Here is a 12,792-nt window from a genome sequence, read left to right as displayed (position 1 = left end):
AATGTGGTTTAATGGGTTGTATGTAAGAACTACATCTGCATTTACCGCGCCTGCCTTAACAAACCGATCTAAACCACAATTGCGTCTTTACAATGCATTCCTGTACCACGCAAGTCGTTACAACAATTTGCCTTAGGGACAGGGCTGGACTTTGGAATAGTATAATTTACTCTTCCAACTCCTGTCTGCGCAACAGTAGGGACAGGGTTAGACTTAAAGTCCAGCATCAGTCCAGCAATGCTGTTTTTAAGGCAAGTCATTGTAATGACTTGCATTGTAAAGGAATGCATTGCAAAGGTGCATTCGTGGTTCAGACTGCGTTGTTAAGACACAGAGTGGTTCGAGTCGTGATGTAAAGGCTCTTTCCCGGTTTAACCCCATATATAAAACGAGCTATTTAAGCTTTTTCACTCAACCTCAAATGGGTGAAGAGCGGAATCGATTCAGCTAAGATTTGAACACTCGGCTTGTAGGCGACACATGGTTAAATGCAAGGGGCATTCAACCCACTGACTCTTACAACAGAACATTTAAAAACCTGTTGCTTTTAGTAATTTTTTGCCCTTGGGAGATTACAAGAGGTAATATCTGAAGTGAAATTGGAATGCCTGTGCATGTAAAAGTGGTGATGCTTATATGGTGCAACCTAAGTGGGGAGCAACAGAAAACTGTAACAAAGGGGGCAGAGGGCTGTGTGTTGCTTCTAGGTTATGTACATTAGGGTCCCAACTAGAAGTTCTGCAGAATCGAATACTTATGTGGAAGTCTACTCCACATCATTATTAGAGGGTCCGGGGTCCTGAACTCAGATTTCCTGGTTCTGGTACCAACTGACTCAATTTTACTGGATGAAAATTCTGGCCAGTAAAATTGGTTTAGAAAAGAGTTGCACTGCAGCCCTGACCCATTTCCTGGCACCACCCTGACCCAATACCAAGGTACGTGGGAGTATGCAATACTACTACCACAAGTGCCATCTTCCCTGTTCCTGTCCCACCCTCTCTACCTTCCTAATACTCCATCCACTTCACACAGGAGCCCTCTCTTTCATTTACCCCCAGCTCAAAGGCAGGTGGTACTTTGCAAAGAATGCTGTATGGAAAAATTGGGTATGCACAGCTATTACCCTTTTTGTGGTGGCTAACTCATAATTGCAGGAATTCCATGTAGAGATTTCTGGGAGTATTGGAAATTCTGGCCTTCTGGAATCTCCACATGGAATTCCACATTACCTGTAATGGAAGCCAAATTAAGGAAAGCATTGGAGGAGTCTTGTCGGTGTTTACCTAAGCAGTGATTTGAAGGAAGGTTCCCTTTGATCACTGACTGGATGATTTTGGAAGAGATTTGAGTTCATCTCTTTCTGATGCTCAGATATTGCAAGCTTGATGTGCAGAGGGATTGTCTTGTAGGTTTTTTCCATGAAAGCTGTGAAGATGTTTGTGTTTAGTTTCTCAGCTTTCGACTTGCCTTTGTTACACCGCAATGAGAGTTGCATGGATTTCTTGTTTTGTTTTGTTTTCTGGTTTTTGTTGAATTCCCTAATTGCACTTTATAATATTCATTCTGGATTCACTCCTAGGGCCCGATTCCCAGAACTAACTTAAGACAAAATCCTAAACTTACTCATTTCGGTATTCACAGAAGTTAGGAGTCCTAACTTTAGGACTCCTAAACTGCGAAAAATCCTAACTTTAAGACTTTCGGTATTCACAGAAGACATTTAGGAGTCCTAAAGTTTGGACTCCTAACTTCTGTGAATACCGAAATGAGTAAGTGCCTTCTGTGAATACCAAAATGAGTAAGTGCCTTCTGTGAATACCAAAATGGCAGTAAGTTAAGGATTTTGTCTTAAGCTAGTTCTGTGAATCGGGCCCATAGTTCCATATAATGCATAGATTAATTTAGAAATGTAAACACTTGGGGCCCGATGTAGGTGCCCTAATACCGGTCGGAAACGGCCGAATTTGTCCGTTTCCGACCGATATTACGTTTTTCAGATGTAGGGCATGCATTTACAGAATCGGTATTTTACCGATTCTATATTTACAGATTCGGTAAAATTACCGAATCGGTAAATACAGACTCGGTAAAATACCGATTCTGTAAATGCAGATGTAGCTGGCACATGTCAGAGTGCCACAGGGCTTTAAGAATCGGTATTTTACCACCCAATCCTATTGGGTGGTAAAATACCGAATTCAGGTGTGCATGCACATCTGTGCAATGTGACAAACAGACATACCCTTAGGGCATGTCTGTGTGCCACATGGCACACAAGTCCGGAATTGGGGTGCTAGAGGGTGTCAAAGTGACACCCCCTGCACCCTTGCAACAATCGGAATTTACCCCACATTGATTCCTATGGGCTTCAAGGCCCATAGGAATCAATGGGGGATACCGATTCGGTATTTACAGAATCGTTAAATATCGAATCTTACTGATTCGGTATTTACCGATTCTGAATTACCTACATTTCCCCCCTTTCATTTACCACTTCTTAAATACCGAATCGGTATGATTCGGTATTTAAGAAGTGGTAATTTCGAATTACCTACATCGGGCCCTAGGTGAGTAAAAATGTCCACTTAAACAAATCTGAAATATTTGGGTACAGTGCTACACAGATATTTCTGACAGATATAAATCACTATGCACATCAGACATGACCATTTACTCGACAACTTCAATATGATAAAATTCACTTAGTGGCCTATATACAAAAAAAACATTCTGAGGTGCATAAAGTAGTTCTTCTATATAACTGTTTTAGGTACTCTAACTTGCCTTAGTGAATTGTCAAAAAACATCAAAAATTGCAATAAAATGGAAATATTGGAAATAATCTGGGAATATGCATATATAACTTTTGCACTTTGAATTGTCTGTGCCCTCTACTTTTACTAATAGTGAGTCTGACTTTTTCCTTACTCATAAATGCTTTTGCAAATTAGCCTCTTAAGATGATCTCATTTGATCTCATTTGTAGCTTTCTCTACACTCCCTCAGCCTTGTTAATCAGTAATGAGAGGTGGACGTCTAACAGTGCAGAGTGACGAATATTTTCTGTTAGCAAACAAATTGTGCAAAATGATGAAGAAACCTCAAATAAATAAAATGTTAGAAAAAAGTGGTTGCCATGTTATCCTGTACAATGGATCGTTTTTTATGCGACCAGACCCTTCTGTGCTTTAATCCTGAAAGACCTAACTGTTTAAAAACAATAAATCTTTGTAGATGAATCTGAAAGTGAACCAACTCACAATGGAATTAATCTGATGAAACATGTACAGATTGTAATGTTGACTATGCTGAATTTACACTAAGACAAGAAACAACCCCTCAATGGGGAAACCAAGGACAGATACTAAGTCAAGTCATACTGATTCTACTAAAAGCTTTCCCACATGAGTATTATTATACCGTTTGCCCAATTAAGATATAGAAAGCCTCAGGCCCTAGGAAATTGTGACTCCTGTGTGGCTTATACAGTTGACCAGGGATGCTAATCTAAACCTTAATTTCATTGGCCTAGGACTGGAATAAGAGGGCATGGCACCAATGTAGATTGAACAGCAGTAAATGACATGGCTAAAATAATACAGGTAAAATATTCAATCTAGATAGGAGGCTACGAAAGTATTCAATACCAATATTTGCACACTGTCCTTGACCATGAATTTTAGCTATGAAGCGGATATCTCCTAAAACTGCTGCTGTCAAACAGGAGGGCCAAGGAACACATTCAGAAAAGCAAGTGATCCCATGAACAGGACTTTCTACAAGAAGCAATCAGGACTTTCAACCATCCAGTGAGATCCATGCTTTTTACACTGGTTACCAGTGTCATTATCTTTACCCATACTGTACAAATACCTTCAGTCTCACAAAAGGATCTATCAATGCATAGTGCATGCACAGGTTACATCTGTAATGGACAAGGCTACTGAATATTTCAGAAATTGCAAGCAAATTCATTAATATCGATTAAACATGTCAATTACAAGGAAAAATGTAACCAAAGAAATATGTAGTGGGATACTTTTCTTACAGCGAGCACTCCACAATCTGAATATCTGAATACAGTCACCTGGTCACATGTAGGGCTGTTGTCATTAACGTCATTGACGGTGACCTCCACTATGGTCTGGGTCACAAATAGTCCATCAGTTGCAGTAATGTTCAGAAAATACATGTCCTGCTCTTCGCGATCCAGCGGCCTCTTCACATAGACTTTCCATTCGTTCTGCACCAGGCCCAGGGCAAACCTCCCTTGTGGATTCCCACCTACAATTAGAGGGGAAAAAAGGAATGGTCATAGGTTGTTATTGAACCTGGTGCTTTCGGAGGTCAACCACATTATCTGTAGGGGCGTGCTTTACACAATCTATGGTAACCGGTTTTAAAGAAGACACCAACAGATGTTGTTAACTGCTGTGAGGTCACACCAATGAAGCAAATAATAGTATCTTGTTCTGATGCCACGGTGCCTTAAAAAAAGCACCAAGATCTTTACTCCTCTTGTCTGTATTGTCATTTCAGATCATCAGCCATTGAAAAACATGCCAGTTTTTTATTACAATTCTAGAAGTAATCAAATGATCAGTTATTTTAAGATAGCTTAATGCATTCTTAGGAAACATCTATTTTGGAGTTTTGCAGAAGGAGATAACTGACATAGTGAAAAAAAAACGAATTACCTTTCGTGAAGCTGGACGGTTATATCATTTTCCAAAGGGGATTTAAAATAAAAGCATGCTGTGGGACCAGTGCTTAATTTGTAAAAAATAATAAGTGCCAGGGCCTTCCTCAGGAGGCCACTGCAGTTTGCACCACACATTGCTGCTGTACTTACACAGCTGCTAACTATCGTACTTCTACAAAGTTTGACAATTCAGACTGTTCGAGGCCGCCAAAGCTTTAAGAATGGCTTGGATGGCAAGTATTAGTTGTTTTTAATATATTAAATTAACAAGCAACTGTTTTTCTGCTCATCTTTAAATTGCACAAACAGCACCGCCATGTGGCAGCTGTCATAAGTGCAGATTCCGGCAATTAAGTGCCAGTGCCGAGCATTGGAAACCACTGGCTCAAATTAAGCACTCATTGTGCTTCCATGCCTACATCTGTAGTATTTCAAAATCTGATGGTCAAAGGCTTTCCTACATTTGAATGAGGCCACGCTGTCTTGCAAATTATTTTTGGGGTATTAAATAGAAGGGGTGTACAAAGATCTGCAGTAATTCATGGGAGTTAGCATACGTTGCACCGACCAGCCCCTTCATTAATACAGCACTTCGTGCTTCCATGCCTACATCTGTAGTATTTCAAAATCTGATGCTCAAAGGCTTTCCTACATTTGAATGAGGCCACGCTGTCTTGCAAATCATTTTTGGGGTATTAAATAGAAGGGGTGTACAAAGCTCTGCAGCAATTCATGGGAGTTAGCATACGTTGCACCTACCAGCCCCATCATTAATACAGCACTTCTGATAAGGCGGTGTGGAGGGTGTAGTGATTCACTATGATCAGAGGCTGCAGCAAATCAAGCATTGGCCACTGAAAAATAGGGCCACTAAAGTGTAACAAAAGTACCAGGACAATGAAAGACAAGGCTAAGAGACCAAACGTCTGCAGTAAAGCAGCGCACGGCTTGGGACCAGTTTTCATCCTGGAGATGTTTTTTGTGTACCACCCAGGTGAGCTTTTGTGTCCAGCCGCTAACTTCCTACTTGAATACTAACATTCGAAAAAGTCTATTAAGGCAGCTGCTTATTTTCATATTTCGCTGCCAAAACTTGGAGATCTTTTTGGGTTACTTACTAATTGTACCACCTCTAAGGGCTATACAAAAGCTAATAACATGACATAACATAACAAAATATAACGTTACGTAACATAACATAACGTAGTGTAACAGAACAAAACATAGCATAACATAACAACAAAACCTCACTCCCCATTGTACAAACAAACAGCTTCGCTACGACCATGCTTTTTTGGCGACAGTTCCCCGCATCAGAAGATCTAGAGCTGGTGGCCGATCTTTTTCCTATAATGCCGCCAAGTTATGGAATTCACTCGCCCTTCATTTAAGATCTAATTCCAACCTGACGACCTTTCACAAACAGCTCAAGACCTTCTTGTTTAACACTGCAGACTAGCCCCTAGGTTACTACCTGGGGAGGCACCAATCCAATATTTAGCGCCTGGACGCCTCAGGGCAGCAGCCGCGCTTAATAAAAAATTATTTTCATTTAATTTCATTCATAACACATACAACATAACACAACATCACATAGCATAGCCTAGTGTAGCACAATATAACATAACATAAAATCATAGCAACATAACATAACTTCACATAGCATTGCCCAACCTACTATAACATAAATTAACATAGCATACCATAATGTCACTTTACATAGCATAGCCTAGTTAAGCATAGCATAACACAATATAACATAACGCCATAAGATAATATGACTGCACATAGCATCGTCTAGTTTAGCATAACAAATCATAATGTAACATCACATAGCATGGCCAAGCATAAGATAACATGACATAAAATAACATATGACATGACATAACAAAACAATGTAACGCAAGTAACACAGTGTAACATAGCATAGCACAGCGTAACATAGCATAACATAACAACATAAATTAACTTCACATAGCCTAGAATAACATAACATAACATAGCATAACATAACATAACATATAACATAACATGACATAGCACAGAAGAACATAGCATAGCAGAGCATAGAATAACATAACACAACATAACATAACATAACATGACATGATATAGCATAGCACAGAAGAACATAGCATAGCAGAGCATAGAATAACACAACACAACATAACATAACATAACATGACATGACATAGCATAGCACAGAAGAACATAGCATGGCAGAGCATAGGATAACATAACACAACATAACATAACATAACATGACATGACATAGCATAGCACAGAAGAACATAGCATAGCAGAGCATAGAATAACATAACACAACATAACATAACAAAACATAACATAACATAACATAGCATAACATATAACATAACATGACATGACATAGCATAGCACAGAAGAGCATAGCATAGCAGAGCATAGAATAACATAACACAACATAACATAGCATGCTCACAGAGAAGGCAGTAAGTGCCCTGGTGAACGTGACGCAGCTGCTGGGTATTAAATCTCTATCACAATATATTTTGGGCCGCTTGAAGGCAGCGAGTTTCAAACTGTGAACAATCAATAGCACCGGCTGGATAATACAATTGTCTCTCGCCGAGACTCCGGGGAGGATGTAACACGCCGCAACACTTGTTAGGAAGACAATTTCATTATCTGTTGATTGCGCAATGAAGGAATAGCAGCGGTTTCTATTAAGAGATGCTCTAATGAACGCTTTATCATACAGCTGTGCTCCTCGTGTACTCATTAGGTTTTTAGGAGTAAAAAAGGAAGGAAAACAAAGTTTAAATGGCACAGGAAGACACATTAGTGTTAAATAGCCCTAACGAGGGGTCATTTAAGGAGCAGTTCAAAGATAAGCAGTGTAATTAGATGAAATTTATCAGACCGGGAGCCGGCGAGGGGCGGGGGAGACGAAGCAGAACCGCTTTTTTATTAAGGCTGAACACGGACTCTGAACCTGGCATTATTACTTTTCCACATCATTAAACCGCAGGGTGACAACAGCCGCTCGGAGCAGGAAGGGGCGGGGCGAAGGGTGCAGGGGAAGGCGGGACCTGTCCTTGCCAACACTCTGGAGGGGAGATACTGTCATGTCACTGACTTGCATTCAGTGGATAAACGCGGAGGAATTCATGGCGCGAGCCCTCCGGGCTCTCTCCTTTTGTCACGGGTGTCCTCAAAGGTTATTTACGGCCTGTAAACGCCGCGCGCGAAAACTGTCTCTGCCTCCCTCGACAGCTGCAAGATAAAGGCAAAACTCCCAACGACTCTATTTACTGAGGCCTTTCGGGGCTCGGAGCGGCCAGCTGCAGGCCGAAAGGCACACTTGTTCGTCAAAATGTTAAAGGCAGCAAAGTCACATACAGCTGGTGAGTAAAGTGATAACGCGCTGCACAGACACATAAACAAACTGATTGCATTATTGGGGGAAGCGAAAACACATACAGATGAAATGCGAGAAAGAAAAAGCGAAGCGAGAGCTAAAGACGCTTCTTCCACTTACCGCATTACCGGAGAGACGCGCGCTCACTTGCACGATTTGCACTTTTATAGCATTTGCAAAGCATGACCTGTACAGGCGTTGGGCAGTGTTTGATTCAGACACTATTTGCCCCAGTTGCGCTGGTTTTATTTGCCCATTAATCCACAGCTGTATTCATTGAGTGCCTTATTTTTTCAGATACCACTGACTTTCCAGGCCCATTTTCTCTGCCACCCGTGGAGCAGGGCCCACTCCCCTACTCTAGACTTGAGGCTATTATTATCCGTTTCTCACTGTCTCCCTACACCTCCGTGTCAGATGGGCTGGAGTAGCAGAGGAGCTGGTAACGGTAGCAGTGGTAGCCCCGTGAATAGCTGCAGATGTTTGTATACCCCTTCTCTACAATACCCAAAACAAATACTTTGCGTGACAACATGGCCTCATTCAAACACAGGAAAGACTTTGACCATCAGTTTGTGTCATATCACAGATGTGGGCATTGGAGCACTGTGCTCCTAAACAGAGCCACTGGGATTATGCTGCAGGAGAGGGCCAAATTATGCGACAAGAAAAGGCAAATTATGTGGCATAATGCAGCACATTTTATAATAGTATTACTTCATTATTTTTTCATTTTTAAACATGGTAACACTGTCTGGGCATTGGTTGCACTTCATTAGTACCAGTTTAATACCCAAATATAACAATGGGGAACACAAAGGTGAAACGTCTAGTTTTGCAGAGGATCTTCCAATGTGCAGCAACCAGTGTCACTGAATTTTTAGTAACTTTTGAACAGTTTGGGTTAGACATTTTTTTTGTTGCTAAAATCTCCAGATTATGCGGCAGGTGATTAATTATATGGTAAATGCAGCGAATCTATAATTACCCACAAATTGCTGCACAACCGCATAATACCAGTGGCCTTACTCTTAAGTGTCATCAAGGAGGTTCCATAGCATGCTTTCGAAAGCAGCACAGAGATTGGCAGGGACAAACAGGAACCTACCCAATGGGGTGAGGGATCTTAGCTTATCTAAAAAAATAAAAATAAAGCTAGGATGCCTTCACAGAGAAACTGAAAGCCCAGCAGAAGCCTTGCTTTCAGTTTCAGCAGTTGAACCTTGCACCCTGGGTTCTGAAGGTGACTGTGGGGGTTCTACCAGGTGTCAAAGGAAAGATCCCCTGCACCAGACCTCACAGGGCCGTCATGGCTACCTTAAGGCATGGCAGGCTACACAGAAACACAAGGCAGTGGATGAACGGCCGCCCCATGTTTCTCTCATGCACTATCTATAGACCATGTGCCACCTGACTGAGTTAGTGCATGCACTGCGCTGCACGCCGTGCAATTGCAACACGCAGCCTAGACCTGTGCCAGACACATCAGGTCAGTATACACTCTAGTACAAGCTCACTCCTTTTCATTTTCTTTCTGTTTAATTCGGATATAATACCTCCTTAAAAACACAACATACATAATATCATCCCACTACAAAATACACCTTAGGCTTTCAAAACCCATACTCCATTTTAAAGGCTTATCTATTGAACAACGTAGACTAAATTAATAATGACCAAATAATCATCATAATGAAAGATTCCATTTATCCAAAGCATATGATATATACAGAGTAATGGAGTATTGCTTTTAAAAGTTGTGCGTGGATTTTCCTAACCGTAGGACGGCCCTCTTATCATGACACCTGAACTCAAATAACAAATTTTAAACAGTTTTTCTGAAGATCATTTTCAGGGATTGTAAATAAAACATGGGTTTTATCCTCCTCCAATAAGGGATAAACAATGACACCACCTGTTCTGAGATTCACCCCAACTAGCAGTAGAACTACTGAGAGGAAAACATCAGTGGCGGAAATTGATATTCAAGACTCTCCTTCCTGCCAACGTCATCCAAAAAAGGGCTTCCTGCCAGAGGACATTATACAATGAAAATAAGCCGAGCCATGGGAGCTATTACCTATAGAGGTAATCACACCTCACTTTCTCCCAGTATTTTTCCTTGTTCAAAACAAAAGAGGAGTATGGTACAGCGCATCAAGGTTGGCCACATCCCCTTAAACCTCAAACTAACTACTCTCTCCTTCACAACGTCCACCCACACGAGACCTAGAGCTGGATGACATTTCAACAGATTGACCATTGTATTCTAGTAGATGTTTGCCTCCTCTTATGCCTACAATCTTGCCCACATACTGGTAGGCAGTGCTTGAAATGGAAAATAGAAGTGTAGGTACTCCATACCAGAGTAGCTGCTTGTTTCTGAGAAGTGCCGGTACTCTCCAATTAAAAGTATTTTGTCTCTCTTGAGAAGTTCCTCTACTCTCCCACTCAAAAGAAAAAAGTGCTGGTACTCTGTACCGGGCAGTACCGGCCCATTTAATGCACTGCTGGTAGGATACAATAATCAATGGTCCTAACGGACAGTAAAGAAAAAACAATTCAATTCAACTATCGGTCCTAACGGACAGTAAAGATAAGACAATTCAATTCAACTATCGGTCCTAACGGACAGTAAAGATAAAACAATTCAATTCAACTATCCTAGGTCAAACTTGAGAAACAACAGGGAGAGAGCATATGAGTAAAAAAGCATAACACAAAACGCAATGTTACTCCAAAGCATAGATTACAATTTATATTAATGCACTACAGCCATTATTTTCATACATTGGTTGCTAAAAAAAAAACATAACAATGTTTTCAAGAGAAAGTGATTGTACATAAAACATAGAAAAGGAAGGGAAAGACCCATAACATCTATAAACTTATTTCAACACAGCCTATCTATTAAAAATGTAATACATTTAAGTTATTCTGTGTCAAAAATAAGACAATCCAGGCACAACACGGCGTGGGAGGGAGGGGCCAGTTGGTGCCTCACTAGTGGGTCTTCTTCAGGAGAAGTTAAAGAATAAAGACAGGAGCAGCCTATCAAAAGGAAAGGGTATTCTTTAAAATCAAGTTAAATGTGATATGTGTGTAAATGAACTCATCCCTGATACGTGTAGACTCCCCTACTGGCACAAAATGGTAGATTCAAAGAGAGTCATGCGCTTCAAAGTTTCAACTCCAAATTGCATCCTATTTAAATTAATCGGTGGGGGGGGGGGGGATTTGTGGAAGATTACAGATTTGCTGAAGCGAGGAATTTTGGGTGAAATAGAGAGTCAGCATTCAAATAGCCCCACAGTATACCCTCATACAGAGCACCAACCAAGGTCTTCGCTCTCTGTTATTTTAATGTGGCCAATGACAGCCATCTTTGCACCTTAAAATTAAGTGCAACTGTGACTTTTACCAAAATTGATCAGGAATTCAGCAACTGTACTCATTTGCCTAGTAGAAATACCTTTCTGACCTTCGAATTGTTCTGGCAACTACAATGTTCCTTTATTTAAACGAAAAGAGCTCGTCAGGTGGCATTTCCTACCCATCATAAAAATTTCACATTTTGCAAAGTTTACTTTGAGATTCTTTATAAAACAATAGCTCTTGATATAAAAAAAAAAACAGCCAATAATTTATGAAGGTGCAATTTCGGTCCCAGCCCCTGAAATAGTGTCATCATAATCTAAGCAGTAAGGCCTAGAGACACCGGTCGCCATGTTTTGTAATGCATGGAAAATGAGTGATGCACATCCCTTGAAAAAAACCTATGTATGAGAGCAGAAAAATATGACATTAAATTCTGAGAATAAAGAATAGACTGTGATACTTATACCTGATCATTCTTATATTAAGGATTTTCTTAATACTAGCAACAAGTACTTCACCCACTGAGCTATTGCAATGGATTCTTAAAGCTAAAGTCCACTTTGTAGGAAAAGCAGTAAAGCAATAGAAGGCATAAGGTACAGACAAAGACCCGGAGTTTTCTGAAACACAGTTAATATTGAGTCAGGAACACAGATTGCCAGTTCAGCCTACACCCCTTAGACGTATTCACTAAATAGCATTTCATTTCGACTCTGTCGATATGTAACTCCCCATACACCAGGGTCAGTCCATCAATAACATGGCAGGATTACTGTCCCTTTTCATTACAACGCATTTAAGGCGCCGCATTTTTAATGGGATCATTCTATTAAGCTGCCTTGGCATTCCAGGGTGGTTTAAGAATCACACGAAGTGCCCACTTTTACATTTCACGACAGAAAGAAAGAGCTTATTTATAGAGTTGGCTTAGGCCCCCGGTCTCACTGTATCTGAAAGCCATCTGATATGATGCTGTCTGCATGTCAGCTGGTGCTAAATTCAACCAGAGAGTGCCAGCAAATAAAAATGTCTGGGTGAAGGCTTTATTTAAAATTGGCTCTGACGCAAGGCCAGCCCCGGGCTGCTTTGCACAAGGCCTGGGTGGCAGGAAATGTTTGCACATCCTTCAACGGCTTCTCAGCTTTCCCAGGCTGGCCTGCACCGAGCTGTGTGTCTGTGCCAGGGTTTCACACCAGGCATCACACATTTGTGCAGGGCATGGCGGGGTTGGTTCACAGTTCTTTGTGTGTTGGAGAGCTCTGCCAATGCGGTGGGGCGGTGGGAGTCACTGGGAAGGCTTATGCCACCC

At 41.0% G+C, this 12,792-nt stretch overlaps 1 protein-coding gene across 1 annotated transcript in view; it reads right to left on the bottom strand.

Annotated features, from left to right (window-relative positions):
- FAT3 (FAT atypical cadherin 3) overlaps positions 1-12,792 on the bottom strand; it is a 764,758-nt gene that overhangs the window by 146,266 nt on the left and 605,700 nt on the right. The window contains exon 12 of the mRNA XM_086933989.1: positions 4,091-4,287. Coding sequence (XP_086790115.1) covers positions 4,091-4,287 — 197 coding nt within the window. The remainder of the gene's footprint in view (positions 1-4,090; positions 4,288-12,792) is intronic.

Source organism: Lissotriton vulgaris, chromosome 8, assembly GCF_964263255.1.
Source record: "Lissotriton vulgaris chromosome 8, aLisVul1.2, whole genome shotgun sequence".
In the NCBI taxonomy this organism is placed as follows: Eukaryota; Metazoa; Chordata; class Amphibia; order Caudata; family Salamandridae; genus Lissotriton; species Lissotriton vulgaris.
Note: the sequence above shows the minus strand (reverse complement) of the source record. Positions and strands in the feature narration are given on the sequence as shown.